General features: G+C 40.7%; 1 protein-coding gene across 2 annotated transcripts in view; it reads right to left on the bottom strand.

Annotated features, from left to right (window-relative positions):
• The window catches only part of TBKBP1 (TBK1 binding protein 1), a 65,056-nt gene that overhangs the window by 9,287 nt on the left and 35,681 nt on the right, over positions 1-20,088 (bottom strand). For both annotated transcript variants that reach the window (XM_072111593.1, XM_072111595.1), the window contains 2 exons: positions 2,319-2,428; positions 1,165-1,793 (listed from right to left, as the gene is read on the bottom strand). In XM_072111593.1, the coding sequence (XP_071967694.1) occupies positions 1,165-1,793; positions 2,319-2,428 (739 nt within the window). The remainder of the gene's footprint in view (positions 1-1,164; positions 1,794-2,318; positions 2,429-20,088) is intronic.

Genomic DNA, 20,088 nt, shown 5'->3' with positions numbered 1-20,088 from the left:
CCCCGTGACGTCATCGGGGAGCAGCGATCCACGACAAGATGGCGGCGCCCATGCGGCGTCATCTCTTTGAAGCCGCCGGCAGCATTGCCGGTGGCGATCGCGGAGAAAACACCCACGATTGGTGCTAGCACCGATCGCGGGTGTTACCGGTAAGCCTTTGCTGCAATATGCAGCAAAGACTTACCGCCTATGGAGAGGGCTCGGCCCGCGAGCCCTCTCCATGCACCGGGACCCGGCGCGCGTCGGGAAGTGGTTAATTATTTCCTATGGTGCCCCCCACCATTAATTATTTCCTATGGTGCCCCTCATAATTAATTATTTCCTATGCTGCCCCTCATAATTAATTTTTCCTATGCTGCCTCCATAATTAATTATGTCATATATTGGGCCCCTGGGCACCACAATCAGTTTAAAAAAAAAAAAAAACAACAACTTTTTACTCACCTCAGTCTCCCGCTGCGTGTCTTCTATCTTATTGCCGCGGCCAGGCAGGAAGGGGTGCACGGAGCGTGATGACGTCGTCATGTGGCTGTGCAGCCTAGTTCATGGAGCGTGTGCGTCGGGGTTGTCTTCTGGCCACATTGTTACAGTAATAGTGCTGGAGCGGACGTTTCCGGCCGCATCGAGCACTATACAGTGACGGGCAGGAGCTTCCTGTCTGGACGGATGGAGGCCCCTGCCTGACTGTTGAAGGCCGGGGGGGCCCGGCGCTGGCGCGCCAAGTGATAGGAACCGGATGGAAATGGTCCGCAGGTCACAGTTTGGGGACCCCTGGATTAGAAGATTTTTTGTAATTACATAAATGCTATAATCACAGATGGCAAATTTGTTGCAGAAATTTCTCAGATTCCAAATAAATGCCTACATATCTAAGATTCACTACACTTCGGATTTTAACACTAACCTATCTAGGGAGTGATAGGAACAAAAAACAGCAATAAAACTGACTAAAATCACTAGGAGATTCAAATTTGAGAACTTTCTTTTATGGGAAAAGCCCTTTAAGCTCATATTAGCCTCTACATGTCCTACATGCCTAGAGGACAGGAGGATTGTGTCCCCAAAATGTGATTGACACATTTCAAATCTGTTCATCCATTGGCCTAATAAAATACATTTCTCTCAGTATTGCCATGTTGCTATTATTCCCCACTGCACACTTACATTGATGGAAGGCCAGGACTGTGCATGTTCCGCTCTGGAGTATGATGCCGACATTCTTCTACTTGCTGCATCAGGAATTGGGAACCCAGCACAAAAGGAAGCACAACGTACTGCTCCAGGCTCAGGACTAGGTGGGGATTGGGGGCTCCACTCATCCTCATCAGAGGATTGCTGTGGAGGTTCTTGGAAGCAAGGGACAGTAGGTGGGCTGCCGGCATACCCCTCATTGTAGGACAGCTGCTTCGGCAGAGTTGCAGTTCCGGCTGGCATCCATAGGGAGCGGGGTGCTCGTGGATACATTGTAGGTTCACTGATCTCAGAATAACTACGACGGGCTTGGAATGATGCTTTTGCTTGGTGCACTGAGGGCTTAGGATATGAAATATCTGTGACTACAGGTGAAGGGCATGGTGAGGGTACAGGAGATCTGCGTGAGGGGGACGAGGGTGGTACTGGTGAACGACGTTGGTGGACTGGAGACTGTGGGACGGGAGATCTTCTCTGCAAGATGGGAGATGGACACTGTGGAACTGGGGAGCGTCGTTGAGAGGAAGGAGAGTGGCGCAGAGATGAAGGAGAGTGGCGTAGTTGGCAAGGAGAATGTCGATGTGGAGGAGAGTGTATTTGTCCTGAAAAAAGGAATACTTTAAAATTACATGTTTTGACACTTTGGACATTAAAATGGTCACTAACATTTCATACATCAATAGTACAAGTGAATATTCAAAACCTTGTAATATAAGGTATTAGAAGAGCTTATTTTGGCCTCTCATGATCCCTTCCTGATACCATTACTTTCATTTCTCTGAAATTTCTTCTGAATTCCAACTTGCTAGCAAGACAGACAGAATTGTAGTATCAAGTAAAGTAGTAAGTAGAAGCTTATTTACAGAAGCTAGCCCTCCGCCAAGCAACTCGGTGACAACATTGAGCCTGCAGTGGGGAAAACTTGCAATTTGGTTACAAGCATCGGAAGACCCTTCTGAGAAAAAGGGATTTCAGAAGTAAATAAACCCTTTAGATGTTGATGATTTGTAACATAATGCTTGTCACACAGGTATGATTCCTATCAAATATTTAGTGGAGTGCAGTCTATTCAGTCCATTACATCTTATTGTATGATGGAAACACAGAATATTTAGTAGTTTTCTCACCTGTTTGTTCCTCTAGCAGTGACCTCAGAATTCGGCTTTGTAGGGCAGTAAGGTCACGTAGACGGTAAAGTTCCTCTGTCAGTTCAGTATAAGCCAAAGCCAAATTTACCCTGAAAATATAAATAACATTTACACTGTGAGAACATTTTCATGTGGCCAAAGTTACACTATATTAGACATTTATCAATATTAGTATATATCTTGGTTAAAATAGAATAGAGAAAAAACATTCTTCCAATTACTCTAAAACAGTTTCCTGCTCTGCAGTGAGGAGAGACAAAAACTCAGAAATAGCTATCCAGGAAAACTTTGCATAATCCTTACCCAGAAATCTTAGAAAAACAAGCATGTCCTAATAGACCTTAAATACCTGCAAAGGTGACCTCAAGGAGATATGTTACCCTACCCTGACTTCACATGCTACATGTGGTCAAAGACTCCATGCAGGATCCAAGACTCTAAGCCCTAAGAATCACAAACACAGGCAAACTCTTGGAACCTTGGAAGACTTCTGATCAGACAGTATATATATGTGCTTGACTACTGTATAATGTAGGTTAGTTTCAGTGCAATATAATTTAGATTTTATCAATAGACTTCTGTGGTGTTTTTTTTATTTTGAAGACACCATAAGTTGGTATCCAATTAGACATGAAACAGCTATTGTGCTGAGACGTTGGAAGAAGCCTACCGAAGCCCATTTTCTCCATGGATGTGTATTGTGTATCAAATGTTGCGACTCAAGTATGCAAGAAAAAATCACGAGCACGTTCAAAAGACAGAAGAGTACCAAACCTTTCTTTCTAATTTTCTTTGTTTCTGTTTTTTTTTTATTCTTGTTTTTGGAGTAAAAATACTAATACAATACAAAGTGAAAACTGCTGTGAAAAAAGACCCTAAAGTATATTTTGTTACATGGAAGATTTTTTTCAGTTATTATATACTGATTGTTTGATGCATACCATAGTGTCTAGACTACACTAGCTCAGTCTCATACATTTGAATCAGGATCATGGTCCCACCTAGGTAGGAAATTGAACTATCTGGTCATTAAAATAAAGGCTAGTGTGGGTTTCATGAACAATGGTCATGTCACACCTACATTTAAGTCTTTTTCCATATAGGTGATGTCTATGTATACCGGGGCGCCTCAATATATGGTGATCGATTGTAAGACCAAATATGTCTTAAAGCAAATCTACCAGCTGGATCATGCAATCTAAACCAAAGATACTTAGAGGGTCAGGCCGGCCCAGTGGTGTACCAGTGAAAACACCGGCGGGACCCAAAACATTTTGGCTCCGCCCCTGCCAACTGTGCTGGGACTTTAACTCTTTCTGCGTCCTCCGCAAACAGATAAAATTGAGTAAGATGTGGGGATTAATAATTGTACACCAAGTACATTTACATGCTGGTGTCCCCTCTGGTGTCTCCGACTCATTTCTTAGCGTCTTATGTCCTTGTTTTTACAAAAGAAGGGGCAAATAAGCCTGAGGGGCTCTGTGCTCAGCTGTGAAATCTGGAGCCCCTCAGGCTCATTTACATCATTTGTAAAGCATATATTTGTAAAAACAAGGGTGTATGAAGCTAAAAGAAGACGGGGCCCTGCCAGGGGGGGGGGCACACATCTGCATGTAAGTGTACTTGGTTTACAATCATTGACCATCGTGGTGGATATTTGGTATCACCATAACTCGGAGAATAAAGATATAAGTTTAGCAGCGTTCACGGTGCAGAATAAATATCATGTAAAAAGTTAATAACAGCAATTCTCTTTTTTCTCATTTCTCCCCAGAAAGAGTTAATAAAATGTAACCAATACATTTCACACACCCCAAAATGGTGCCAGTAAAATTTACTAATCGTCCCCCCAAAAGATTTGCCCTAATTCGGCTACAATGGAATTTTTTTTAAAGTTATCCCTTAGCACGCGACGCGGGAAAAATGGAAAAAATATTGTGTAAATATATCATATCAGTTAAAAGTTTAGTTATGCTTTAAAGTGTGAATTGTGGCAAAAGATTTATTGGGACAGACAACTGTGTTTCATTTTTATATTCCACCTACAGGAACCACAAGTGTGTTTTACGTTTGGGCACCCCTGTTAAGCACAATGGGGGAGATGTATCAATCTGTATATGCCAGAAAACGGGAGTATTTTGCACATGAAATGGAGTGTGCCGCATTTATTGAAGATTTTAGACAATTTCTAGGCAGTTTTCCAACTTGTCCGAAAAAAAGGGTGTGTCCTAGGTAAGTAGGGGGGGGGGGTTACTGGACAGAAAAAAGTCTGTGCGTCAGAGACCAACTCACCAGTCTTATACTGCACCAGAGGAATCATCCAGCATCAGACACAGTGATTAATTGGATGCAGCAGAGAGCTGTCTAATTCTACTCTGCACTAGTCTAAAGACCCAGTACATCTTTATTGAAGCACACCAGCAAAAATATATATCTTCCCCACAAAGTTTGATTCCATGTATACAAAGAATACACTTAGGCTTTCTAAGAGCAGTAAACAAAAATGTCACAGATCACATCCTGTACCCTGGGTGTGAAATTGTCCGCTCTCTCTACAAGTGGTTGTATTTATATCTGCAATCTGATCTTCCATCTGTGGTTTGCAAAAAATTACCTGGACCCACCACTATAGTGTCATTTAATACAACACTACAGCTAAAAAATATATATGCATTTTACATAGATAGATACATAGATAGTAGCTAGATAATTTGGTAGATAGACAGGTAGATAAATAGATATTAGAAAAATAGATAGATAGATAGATAGATAGATAGATGATAAATGTTTGATAAAGGTGTAGCATTACAACGAAAAGTCGCCTTTTATGGAATAAAGCTTCACCCCTTTCACCATTTCAAGGATTGCTGCCTCTTCACTGAACATAGATAGATAGATAGATAAATGATATATAGACAGGTAGGTAGATAGATAGATAGATAGATAGATAGGATATAAAAGTAAAAAATAGGCTACACACCACAATATGAATATGAATATTCACAGGACAATATGAAGTGAATATTCACTTGGGTGAATAAAGTACCAACTCTTTTTTATATTGTGGTATGTAGCCTATTTTTTACTTTTATGTATGAAGAGGTGGAGAGTCAAACCACTGAGAAGGGCGAGTACGCAAACTAAGCTTCCTAAAGTGGTGCAGCTGTGAACTTGATTAATGTTTAGATAGATAGATAGATAGATAGATAGATAGATAGATAGATAGATAGATAGATAGATAGATAAAAAATGAGAAAGTCCCTAGCAGCACTACAACAGCAAAGTTTCATATGGTACAGAGACGTATGATCAGTGGCAAAGGATCTCATAAGTATATCCAAAAAATAGGTAGCACTCGGTGGTTTCAATCATAGTAGCAGCTACTATGGAATAAACTTCACCTCTGAACCACCGAGTGCTGCCTATTTTTTGGATATAGATAGATAGATGATAAACAGATAGATAGATGATAAATAGATAGGTAAAAATCAAAAAATGGTGGCACTCCAAGTTCTTGTGAAAAAGAAATTCTTTTATTCCAAAAGTGCTATGTTTCAGCTCCCATATCTGGAGCCTTTCTCAAGCCTGGCTGGCTTGGCTTTTATATGTGAAAGGATTTAACAAACCTGAAGGTTGAGCACCCGATTTTTTCTTAACTGGTGCAGCTGAATTGTTTTAATTTTTCTAGATAGATAGATAGATACACTCACCGGCCACTTTCTTAGGTACACCATGCTAGTAATGGGTTGGACCCCCTTTTGCCTTCAGAACTGCCTCAATTCTCCGTGGCATAGATTCAGCAAGGTGCTGGAAGCATTCCTCAGAGATTTTGGTCCATATTGACATGATGGAATCACACAGTTGCCGCAGATTTGTCGGCTGCACATCCATGATGCGAATCTCCCGTTCCACCACATCCCAAAGATGTTCTATTGGATTGAGATCTGGTGACTGTGGAGGCCATTTGAGTACAGTGACCTCAATGTCATGTTCAAGAAACCAGTCTGAGATGATTCCAGCTTTATGACATGGCGCATTATCCTGCTGAAAGTAGCCATCAGATGTTGGGTACATTGTGGTCATAAAGGGATGGACATGGTCAGCAACAATACTCAGGTAGGCTGTGGCGTTGCAACGATGCTCAATTGGCCCAAGGGGCCCAAAGAGTGACAAGAAAATATTCCCCACACCATGACACCACCACCACCAGCCTGAACCGTTGATACAAGGCAGGATGGATCCATGCTTTCATGTTGTTGACGCCAAATTCTGACCCTACCATCCGAATGTCGCAGTAGAAATCGAGACTCATCAGACCAGGCAACGTTTTTCCAATCTTCTACTGTCCAATTTCGATGAGCTTGTGCAAATTGTAGCCTCAGTTTCCTGTTCTTAGCTGAAAGGAGTGGCACCCGGTGTGGTCTTCTGCTGCTGTAGCCCATCTGCCTCAAAGTTCGACGTTCCGTGCATTCAGAGATGCTCTTCTGCCTACCTTGGTTGTAACGGGTGGCGATTTGAGTCACTGTTGCCTTTCTATCAGCTCGAACCAGTCTGCCCATTCTCCTCTGACCTCTGGCATCAACAAGGCATTTCCGCCCACAGAACTGCCGCTCACTGGATGTTTTTTCGTTTTCGGACCATTCTCTGTAAACCCTAGAGATGGTTGTGCGTGAAAATCCCAGTAGATCAGCAGTTTCTGAAATAATCAGACCAGTCCTTCTGGCACCAACAACCATGCCACGTTCAAAGGCACTCAAATCACCTTTCTTCCCCATACTGATGCTCGGTTTGAACTGCAGGAGATTGTCTTGACCATGTCTACATGCCTAAATGCACTGAGTTGCCGCCATGTGATTGGCTGATTAGAAATTAAGTGTTAATGAGCAGTTGGACAGGTGTACCTAATAAAGTGGCCGGTGAGTGTAGATTCAGAAACAGGGTCGGCTTCAGGTTTAAGTAGGTCGCTGGATGACAATGCCTCAGTGTGAAAATTTCTTTGCCCCCCCCCCTTGTAATTCCATTCTGTACACCAATGAGGTTGAAATCCCGGGACATCCCCCACCGCCCCAAATGGTCACCCACAGCAGTTGTGGGCCCCGGCACTTGCTCTGGTAAGCTGAATGCTGGCACTAGTGCTGGTCAGAAGCCTCATTTCACCTCTGTTTGCTGTAAAAATACCAACATTTTTCTTATCACGGAAGCCCTTTGTCACACTCATCAGATTTCAACCTTGGAATTTTGCTGTAACATCCTAGGCAGATGCTGTTGGTCTCGGATATGAAGCATATGATTGTGCTGCAATCTAATCTACTATAGTGCAAAATTAAACATTGGGGGAGGGGGGGTAGCCAGTAGGGTTTATTTGGCATCTTCACTCGCCCAGGGTGTCCCTGGCCTAAGAGAATTTATAACATATTAGGATTTATTTATGTATATTTTATATATGTATTGCTACTGGCAATGTTCACAGTTAATATTTTACATAGACTAAGGCATTTTTATTTCACAAATGTTGCTGCATCTTCATGTGAACGCTCTAGGCTGAAACATAAATTTATAGTTTCCTATGGGATTAGCTGCGATCATGTATCATAGTATTATAGTATCATAGTATATAAGGCTGGAAGGAGACGCAAGTCCATCAAGTCCAACCTTTAAGAATTAAATAAATGTTTTATCCCCGTAACCCGTGATATTTTTTCTCTCCAGAACGGTATCCAGGCCTCTCTTGAACATGTACATAGAGTCCGCCATAACAACCTCCTGCGGCAGAGAGTTCCCTAATCTCACTGCTCTTACAGTAAAGAACCTTTGTCTATGGTGATGGTAGAATCGCCTCTCCTCTAGGCGCAGAGGATGCCCCCTTGTCCTGGTCACAGGCCGAGGTATAAAAAGATCTTTGGAGAGATCCTTGTACTGTCCGTTCAGGTATTTGTACATTGTAATGAGGTCTCCCCTCAGTCGTCTTTTTCCTAAACTGAATAATCCCAAATTTTTTAATCTGTCAGTGTATTCTAGTTCCCCCATTCCCCTAATAATCCTGGTTGCTCTCCTCTGCACCCGTTCCATCTCTACTATATCCTTTTTATACACTGTACACTGTGGTTTGCTTATATTTACATATATTATATTTGGGATGATATCCTACTGTATTCAAATAATACATTTTCAGTATAGAAGGAGGGTACACTATATTTAATTGATTTATAAAGTTTGGGACATTTTTGGCCTCCAGATCAACTGGTAAAACCAGTTTTAATGCCATTAAAAGAAGGTAATGGACATGAAAAACATAATGTACCATATTTCCTTGAAATAGGGATTTTTATAAGATGGGACATTTTAGATTTAATGATTTAAATTTTGTCATTTGGATTCACATCCAGTGAACATTAGCAGTAGCCAGTGATTGCCTGCTACCGATCATGGTGTACAATGACATCACTGGGAATCTCCACTGAGTGTCCACTCTGCAGTTGCATCCATCCCCCATGGGATAAAATGGTCTCCCCAACCCCCGCCCCCTCTCCCCCCACACACCCGCTGGTGTACCTTGGCACTAGGCTTACGCTGAGGCAGGGTCAGGCCTCATCATTAAGCAGACACATTCTTCTCCAGGACAAGGTGGTATAGAGAATGTTGTGACAAATGTAGGTGGGGATACATGCCCCCACTTAGATGCAACAAAAAAAATGCTATAAAAAGCAACACAAAATTGGGCACATTTACTTACCCAGTCCTGTTGCGATCCCCATTGTGCATTGTCCGACGATCATGGACGATCCGACGGTTCATTAAGATCGTGCGCCCGATTTCCTGCATGTGACGCTTCCCCGCTCAGGTCCGCCGGAGTTCACCTTCTTCCTGGTGCATGTAAGTGTATGTCTTGCGACACAATCCGCTTCTAAATACCTGTCCCAGCAGCGTGATCCCCGAAAACGTCGGAAAATTCGGCGAAAATGCGGCCGCGGGACCCTTAGTAAATAAGCCCCAATATATTTTTAAGTGATATCTGTCCATTGCTATAAACACTGTAAAAAATATCACTTTAAGCATATTTTTCACACTGATCCTTTGGGACTGACTCATTATAAAACTGCTGTGCCCTGCTAAAAATTGTATAATAAAACTGGCGCAAGTTATAGCTGAAATATTTACCAGATGATGCATCACAATTATTAAGAGACTGGAGCTGGATTGTCTTCATAATTCAGACCTAATGAAAGATTTACTACAACTGTGTACATTAGACAATCCATTGTGACCTAAACTAAACGGCCTGGACACACTGACCGACACATTTCATTTGCACCGATACATTGTAACAAATGACAACAGTAGTGGCGTCTGCTGGGGCTACTGATGGTACACAGATATACAGCACAAGGTTTCATATTGCGTTTGATATATTTGCTACTCACAATTAGCAGAGATGTTGTAAATGGAGAAGAATTGAAACAGAAAGTTGCATAACGTTTCATTATCCTATGAGTAATCTTTATTTACATACAATTGGAAAATCCCCTTAAATACTTTGAATACTCAAAGTTGTGTAGGAGATTTCTCATAGAACTAGTAAATGTGAAAAATAAAAAACTATCTATTGTACTATAAACCCCTATTTACACTGCACTTGATGTGCATCATCCCTGATAACCATTGTATCAGCTTGTAACTTATCTTCTAAGATATCCCATCCCATTTTCTGTGCGCTGCCTCTACTGGATAGTCCAGTCCACTAAGTGACAGACAAGTATAATAAAGTGTCTGTCAATGAAAATGTAAAATGTAGAATTTTATATGGATGATAGAAGATAAACAGCTAGACAGGCAGATGGATGATAGAAGATAAATATGATAGATGATCTAGATTTATAGATAGATTTATAAGTGCAGAAATATAAGGTAGATTATAGATAGATAGATAGATAGATAGATAGATAGATAGATAGATAGATAGATAGATAGATAGATAGATAGATAGATGATACATAGATATGAGAGACAGATACTGTAGAAGAGATTGATGGATAGAGAATATATAGGAGACAGATATAATACATAGAAGATATATAAATAAATAGATAGACAAAAAGCTAGATAGATATAGGTAGAAAGAAGATTGGTAGATAAATTGATAGACAAAAAGCTAGATAGATAAATGGTTACATAGACATATATATAGATAGGAAATAGGACAAGTTATAGGAGATAGATACGGTAACTAGACAGATATATGATAGATGATATAGACAGGAAATAAATGATACCGTATATACTCGAGTATAAGCCGACCCGAGTATAAGCCGAGACCCCTAATTTTACCACAAAAAACTGGGAAAACCTATTGACTCGAGTATAAGCCGAGGGTGGGAAATGCATTGGTCACAGCCTCTCCAGTATGTAGCCAGCCAGCCCCTGCCCCAGTGTATATAGCCAGCCACCCCCTGCCCCAGTGTATATAGCCAGCCAGCCCCTACCCCAGTGTATATAGCCTGCCAGCCCCTGCCCCAGTGTATATAGCCCCCCCCCCTTCCCTGTCGTGCAGCACAACAATACCGGATGGATCGCACAGAAGATCTACAGGTGCCGCCAGAAAGGCGAGTTTTGATTTATTTATTTTTTTGACTCGAGTATAAGCCGAGTTTGGGTTTTTCAGCACATTTTTTTGTGCTGAAAAACTAGGCTTATACTCGAGTATATAAGGTAAGTATCTTCACTGGGCATTCAACCAAGGGGTATTAAAAGAGCAATATATCCGCTGCCCACAAAAGTCCACCTGCAGGGGCCCTGGGTTTTCCACCCCCTAACACCAATCCTGCCAGGGAACCTTTTTAGGTGGTCTAAGGATTGGTTTGAATAGCCTGAGCAAACACTTTGGGTTTTCCTGTAATGAACCTACTATGAATGAATATAGAATTCTGGAACTGATTTATTGCAATATGTGAATTCACCCAAAAATGTAACTATGATCGTCTGCATTTCTTAGCAGGGCAGGCAGCACTCAGACACGGTGCATTTACTTGAACTTGAAGTTCTGCATCCTAAGTGTTAACCAGGAATTACCAGAAATAGACATCAAGCACAGGAAACCAGTCACTACGGCACCTGCACAGTCGAAGGAAAAGCTACTGTGACTGTGGGTTATGGCCACACATAGTGAAAAAGCTGCAGAATGTCCACAAGGTGATTTGGGAGAGTTTTCCACTGCAAAAAAATGACAGATTTTACTCTCAGTGTAGCTCAGTGTTCTGTGCTTGGGCTTTAAATAAGGGACTGTGGTCCCCTGTTTGCATCCCGTCATTGGCATGTCAGGTCCAATAGTGCCTGTGTAGCCATCATAGGCAGGTATAGGGCCTGCTCTATCATTTGGGGCTCAGGCACAGGGGTGAATGGCACTCTAATATCCCAGATGCAGTAGAAATACATCAGTTTTGTTTTCTAGTAGGTGGATACTCCATGCAGATTTTTTACACTATTGACATTGGGTGTGAAGAGGCCTGTCAGGACCTGCTTTGTAGCAGGTGACTGCACCCCTGATGCTGCCTGAGGCGAGAGGTTCTACTTGCCTCATTACTGGTGCACCCCTGTTCAGGAACTCCGCTCATACACAGGGCCATGGAAACCACAGCCGTGTGCATGAGCTCATAAAAATACATGGGGACATGTGCTAGCCACTGAAACAATGGAAATCCATGGGCAATTTCTATGTTCATGTACTTGTAGCCTAATGATGGGATTTTTCTAAGATCTACTAGTCTGCTCATGTAAATTCACAATGGCTGATCCACATGAATGATACTCTTGTGTTCAAACTATGAAACTAGTGGATTTTTCTTTATTTGTTTTTTTCTTTAATTTATAGAACATCACAGAACAACAAGGCGCTGGCTCACCGACCGAAACTTCAAAAGTAACACATATAAACGCAAAATTGATAGAAGACATAGACAAAAAAGATGATTTGACAATAGAAATGTCTACATGACCACATTGTACATGTTACAAATTCTTTACCTCTGGACAATTTAAGAGAAATTTACCATCAAAATTAAGCCTGGATAAACCAGGGACACTTACTAATTGTAATCGTCTTATATTTGACATCTGCTGCCTCCTTCCTTCTAAAATCAACTTTTAAGATTCTGCTAATGAAGCAGAAGGGCTCAGGGGTTGTTACCAAAGCCCCTGCATGATCTAGCTTCACAGGCAGTTACACTGTCTCCCCCTGCAGCACTTCCCCCTCCCTCTGCCTGCTGTCATCTCATGGCAGCTGAGGAAGTTTCAGCACACAGTAGAAGGTAGAAACTGCTCCTGCACAGTGCAGCAGCCAGTTGAGCTGCAGTGAGGAGGGGCTCTGGTAACACTGTCTCATTTGCATAATTTTAAAAGTTGATTTTTTTTTATTCTGGAACCCCTGTTACCCACTAGACCCAAGATACAAAGTGCAAGGAGTGCATATCGCTTCATGCATAAAGAAACCTATAAAGGTGCACCAAGTATAGTATAGTATAGTATAGTCCTGTTTATTGGAATAAATGAGTCATGTATAAGTATAGTGCCCGGTGACATGGCGTCTATAATTGTCCTACAGATATAGCAGCCTCCCTGTGTGGTCTTCAGCTCAGTGCTGTGGTAGAGATGACTATCTCCTTGTAAGAGTACGTAGATCGTTCAGAGAGATAAGATGAATTGGCTACATGCGTTACTATGCAGGAAAGAAATAATAAAATTAATACCAAAGCCCGGATCTATTTTTACTGCTCCGTAACCATAAGAAAACCTCATCATAGTGAATAAGAGGAAAGCAAGGCCTTTAGATACTATCAGCGAGCAGAAGAGATGCTGAGCAAACAGGTAATAGTTGTAATCATAGTTTATTAGTGTGTTTTTCTACTTTTTTAAATACAGACAGTCCCCTACTTAACACCCAACTTACAGACGACCCCTAGTTACAAACGGACCTCTGCATATTGGGAATTTACTGTACTTTACCTCCAGGCTACAATAAACAGCTATAACATTTATTAAGGGTGTCTGTAATGATTCTTTACTGTTATTCCTGATTATTATGACAATCCAACATTTTTAAAATCCAATTGTCACAGAGACCAAAAAAGTTCTGGCTGGGACTACAATTATAAAATATACAGTTCCGACTTACATACAAATTCAACTTAAGGACAAACCAGAACCTATCTTGTATGTAACCCGGGGACTGCCTGTACTGTATAGTGTTGAGGCATTATATTCCAGAACATATGAACAGTTCTTTTTTTCTATTTTTTATTTTATTTTTTCTTCTTTTCTATTCCAGAGGGAAAATAACCATGTACTTTTGCCATTGCAATTCTGTATTCATACAGTGTGTTTTACCTTTTACAGTAATAATAAGTATAACCTATTTTTTATGAATGTGTCAATAAAAAAATTATACATGTTGTTTTTTTTTTATATTAAACATATTTCGTAAAAAAATCTTTCATTCCACTCTCCATACTAAATGAAATGTCATTTTCCCTCTGGCTACTGAGTCAAATTTATAATTCTGTAGGGATTTTATTTGCAGCAATTTCCTCATTTAAGTCCCCTGCACACAAACATATTCTGTCTGTGGAAAAAAGGACAGATTCCATGGACCAAGCACAGGGCAGGGAAAGGGAGTCCTTATATCATAGTGATATATGATGCAAGGAGTCCTTCACTGCCAGCTGAACACCAATGCTGAATTGTTACACTTGTTATAGTGATGTTGATGCTTTTCACTTGGTGGACAGGGACTCCTTGCATCATATTTCTCTATGATGCAATGACTCCCAACCTCTGCACTTTGCTCAGTTATGTGCCGGTAGCCCTGCACCGCAGATGGGACAGAAAGGAAAGTACTCCACTGACCCATAATTGACAACTGATTATAATATAGATGATCTACTACCTACAGTATATGCACAGAACAGGTATAGAAAACACTTTCTAGACCTCAATAAGTCAGCTACAGTCTGGCTACAGCATCTATGAGGCTGCTATAAAGCACATCACTAAATGCTGGTACAAAGCTCAGGCAAGATGGCAGCCGCCATAATCATGGGCAGGAAATAAAAAAATGACAATAAGGAAATAAAATCTGAAAAATGTATCAATAGGACTAATCAGTAAAAAGGGAAATTTGTGAGGCTGGCAGGCCCTGGACCAATGGCATATCGCGTATCCAGACAAATGAATTTAAACAATATAGAACACTGAATGCTGGTTACCAATCTCATGCGTTTCAATGAAAATTCATTTGTGATCGGGTCGAGGCCCACCCCCTGAGAAACATTATGATTTCCCGGGAGCAAAATATACTTTATTTAATAAACAAGGAAGGGCCCCTACCACCCTTAATCTGGCCATGGTTACATTATCTTATTTTACTTTACTTTTACTATTAGTAGATTCATATAACTGGAACCTGAGGTATAAGGGTAAATTCAGACATAGATAATTTTTACAATTTTTTTTTTTACAAAATAAAACCTACTGTATAAGTGTGATTAGATCTCTACAGGCCCCATTGGGTACATTTTCCTCGCATTTATATTTACATATTTTGCAATAACAAACACAGGATCTGCTTCCCAAGCCTTCTTCTTCATGCAATATCTCATAACAGGGAAGTAACAAAGTCCCTCCTGTATGATTTCAATTTGCATGTCTTTTATATTGATTGATTCTTCTCAGTACAGATTACATTATTTGATTCCCACTGGTACATATCTCATTCCTGCTGGCAAATTTCCTACCACAGTATTTGGCAGTCAGGATATTCTGCCAAATATGAGGATAAAACAAATCAATAAGACACTACATACAGTATAAACCTACTGCCTATTACAAGTGAAACATAATAATAACAGTATAATAATAATAATAATAATAATTCTTCATTATAAATTATTATAAATTATTATAAGTATTTCCACCTAACATTTTGGGCTAGAAGAGGAATTGGCACAAATATTTGGTTTGCTTAGTGTCCCTTTACATGGCACCATTATTGAACCAATTATTGTTCCCTATGATTGCCTCTTTTCAATGTGTAAGAGATCACATGTGAATAGGGCGAATTGCTGAAACAAGCCAAACCAAGGGTACACCATGCAAGTTGAGCCTTTCCCCTCAGGCAGCATCACTTAATAAGGTGGTGGGAAGGATCATGTACGCAGTCACATGCTACAAAGCAAGAATTGACAACTAAAAATATTGGTGCACATTTACTATGGACCTTGCGTCTTTTCTGTTTGCACGTTCTTTTATGTGCAAACTGCTTGCACATGTATTTAAGAAGTGTTAGCGCCACATATGTGTCGCACGCAACCTTTTGTGTCGCTGCTGCACTATTCTTTATGCAACACAAATTTCATCTCTGAAATTGGTGTTCTGGCGCACAGTCAGACCATGCGCCATATCTAACATGCAAAGTCCGACAAAGGCGTGCCGCACGCCCCATGTTAAATGTGCACCAACAAAAGGTTGGGGAAGTGCAGGGAGCGCCAGATTCATGAAGAACGGGGCCTCTGAACACTACACAGGCACACAGTAGAGTTTGCACTATTTTTAGTAAATGTGCCCCACTGTCTCTTCACACCCGATGTCAGCATGGGTGTGAGACACTACATGGGGAACCAACATACTAAAACAAATAACATGATATATTAATTTTGGACAGGAAGGAGGGGTGTGCCGTTTTATAGTTCGCCTCAGGCAGCAGAGTGTAGTTTCACTCCAGGTTCAAACTGTATGTGAAAAATCTAGAATCAGGAAGAAATATTCCGAGGAATATCGTTTTCAAATGTTGCCAGCCTAGCCAGTCCCTTTAAGGGCGTTTAACAATTTACACAAAGACAATTTATCAAACAGGCTGACCACCTCAACGTCAAACACTATAAGTAGTCCTAAAGTAAAGAAATAAAGTAAAGAAATAATAGACCCCAAAAATATTGTTTGATCATTTTCATATATAGATGTATATACCTTATATACTTGAGTATAAGCCTAGTTTTTCAGCACAAAAAAATGTGCTGAAAACCCACACTCGGCTTATACTCGAGTAAAAAAATATAGGTTTTACCTGGGTTTTGTGGTAAAATTAGGGGCCTTGGCTTATACTTGGGTCGGCTTATATTCGAGTATATACGGTAGTATTATATTATTATATTTAATTTTACTATGTTTTAAAAGGAACTGTGTTATTTGTAACTAATTATGTGCCCCAAAAAGCCCCAGAGTAAAATGTTCATAATTCATGAAAGGCATCTATCATCTACATTTTACTTCCAAAAGGTAAATTTACGTTTTGCTGCAAGTTTTGGCGCAAAATGACTCCAGTCACCCCCTGGTGCAGAAACAGGGGTAAAACCAATACCAAATTTATCAAGACATCATGGGAAAAGTGTGCCAAAAAAATAAATTTTACAACAAACGCAAACAAAAACAATATTATGAGATGTTATAGTATTGTATTCCTAATAAAAATTGATTGAAAAACAATATTATGAGACAAACCAAAAAAATAAACCAAACAAATACAACAACATACATAGACTCAGATAATGAACATACATAGACTCAGATATCTGATGAATTCAGATAAAACAAAAATGGAATTGAACATAGATGACCAAGTCAAAGACAAATTGTAATGATAAATCCCCCCCCCCCCAATTAACTTCTTTCAAAGGTCCATATTGTTAAAAGAATTAGTTTAAGAAAATAACAGCCTATTTGTAAAAAAAAAAAAAATCATTACAATAACAATAATCACTACAAAAAGTTCTAGCTGTTTTATTATCTCAATTTAAGGACATGATCTACTGACAATAAATAGGGGTTTAAACTATATACTGCTATATAATTTTTTGGGGGGTTGGGGGTCACCTTAAAGTGAAGTTCAGGGCAGCAGAATTTTTAGCCTACACGGTGAACAGGTGAACGATTGTGTCATCAAAAGGTAACATATAAGGTTAAAGGAAATATGACTAAAACAACTAAAACATTAGTCGTGAGCAATCCTCCACATTACTAGTCGATTTGTTCCAGCATTCATTGTAGTTTTTTGGTTTTGAGGTGTATGTTTTCTCTATTTCACTAAGAAACCGATATTTCTGAATGAGAAACAAATGCAAAGCAAAAGTAAAAGTAATAAAAATTACACAATGAATTATAACGGTGGGAAAGATGTAACTGCTTGTTCAAGATCATAAAAAGTGGTTCATGTTTTATATATTTGTAATTTATCTTATATAAACATTTTATTTTGTTGGTTTTGAAGAAATAAATTGATAAAATGCCAGTAACTTTAGTACAGAAAAATATAAGAAACTTTCTAAAATATCTTAACAAAGAATATGTCTTTTTTCTTACTGTATATACTCAATACTTACCTTTCCGATGCCCCCTGCAAGTCTTCTTCTTGCTTCCTCTTCTTGCCTCCAGCTGCAAGTCCTTGCGCGCTGGCCTCACACACACTATGATGTCAAGGACCTGGAAGCAAGAAGAGGACCTGTGGGGGGCATCCCAAAGGTGAGTATTGAGTTTATTTTTTATGTGCTGGCCATATAAGTCGGCATGGGCTGGCTATATAATGGGAGCAGAAGGCTTGCTATATACTGAGGGGTATAGGCTGGCCATATACTGGGGGTTATTGGCTGGCTGGCTATATACTGAGTATATGGGCTGGCTGGCTATATACTGGGGAGCATGGGCTGGCTATATACTGGGGGGCATCAGTTGGCAGGCTACATACTAGGGGCATGGGCTGGCTGTCTATATACTGAAGACAGGGGACTGGCTAGCTATATACTGGGGGACTGGCTAGCTATATACTGAGCGGAGGCTGACCAATCCATTTCCCACCCTGGGCTTATACTCATGTCAAAAGGTTTCCCAGTTATTTGTGGTAAAATTAGCTAGGCCAGCTTATACTCGAGTATACACGGTACTTAATGGCTCTTATCACCTTTGCTTTTCGCTTTAAAATATTCGTTGCATTCCATCTTACTAAAAAGACAGACAGAAGCTGAGCTGTAGTAAGTACTGAGTCGGAGCAGCTACCGGTCTCCCACACCAGCAGAGAGAGAAGGACAAACACAAACTACATGGAGGAAGGGTACTTAGGTACACACACTGGACTATTACTTTTTATTAATACCAGTTAATAAAATCACCAAACCTAACAAGTGCCTTGTCCACACTTTAGATGGTACTAAACATATAGCATTACTATATTGCATATAGCCTTCATCCATCCTGCTAAGTGTCTTAAAGGAAACCTACCACTTGTAGTGGCAGGTTTCCGATGGCAATACCGGGCACCAGCTCAGGGTGAGCTGGTGCCGGAGCTTATTTTAGTTAGTGTTTTAAACCGCGGTATCGCGGTTTAAAACACTTTTTAAACTTTATAGCCGGCGCAGGCAGGTACGCGCTCGGCGCTTACCGTGCACGCGGCTACATAGGAAGTGAATGAGAGCCGCGTGCACGGTAAGCGCCGAGCGCGTACCTGCCTGCGCCGGCTATAACGTTTAAAAAGTGTTTTAAACCGCGATACCGCGGTTTAAAACACGAACTAAAATAAGCTCCGGCACCAGCTCACCCTGAGCTGGTGCCCGGTATTGCCATCGGAAACCTGCCACTACAAGTGGTAGGTTTCCTTTAACATTGCTGACAAACATAAGGCAAGAAAATACATAATTATCCAAGAATTTATGAAAATTCTTAATTTAATATGGGGAAATAGGATGTGTGGGAGGATAGACTATTAAGAAGAACAGACCACGTGTCTTCTATGTGGCTTCTAGAAAGATCAGGCCATTTTCTGGTGGTGCTAATCTATTAAATGTCCCCCTCTCACCAAGTCTTATAGTATCAGCCAATTGGACCACAAAGACCAGGCAAAGGGTAAAAGCACTGATGTCCTATCACAAGAAAACAGCCATATAGTCTTGTATCACTCAGCATTAGCAGCCATATATAACCCCAATATACTCACACACAGCTTGGGCTTGTGGGTCATACTTTGGTCTTCAGCTGCGCCTACTGCTGCACCAGTTCTCTGATGCCTCTTCTAAAAAGTAGTCTCAGGCTTATTATCACACCTAGTTTAACACTCCCCTCCCTCAGCTATTTTACTGTGCTATTAAAATAAGATACAGAAGGTAGCAGGAAATCACGTAAAATATCCCGTCACATTTGCTGTGTTTATTTTGCTCAATAAGCTTAAAATTGCTGTTGTATTGTAATAATAATTATAATAATCTTTATATAGTGCCATCATATTCAGTAGGGCTTTACAACTTATTGGGGACATATACAAATATAATAAGACATTACAGAGCACAAACTGACCCTAGTCAAAAGCCTCTCCCTCTCTCAGGGGGGTGTGGAGGGGCTTGAAGAGGGGGGTGGCCGAAAGAGGAGTGGGCCCTCGCCGGACGTTCCTGTCCTTGCACCTGTGCACTTGCTGCCCCCAGCAATTTCTCAAATGTTGCTGGTTTTTATTTCTACACAACAACAGGTAGGACCTAGCCTACCAAGCCTACCAAGGGCCAAGAGTGAGGGGGGGGGGCACTAGAAGGTTGGCGGGGCAATCAGCAAGTATGATTTTGTTTTGTTAGTATGCATATACATACCTCCCAACATTTGTGAAAAGGAAAGAGGGACAAAATGGCGGCACGCGATCCCCTAAGCCACACCCCCAATCACTCCCTGGCCA

Source organism: Engystomops pustulosus, chromosome 6 (genome assembly GCF_040894005.1).
Source record: "Engystomops pustulosus chromosome 6, aEngPut4.maternal, whole genome shotgun sequence".
In the NCBI taxonomy this organism is placed as follows: domain Eukaryota; kingdom Metazoa; phylum Chordata; class Amphibia; order Anura; family Leptodactylidae; genus Engystomops; species Engystomops pustulosus.
This window is presented reverse-complemented; position numbering and strand designations above follow the sequence as displayed.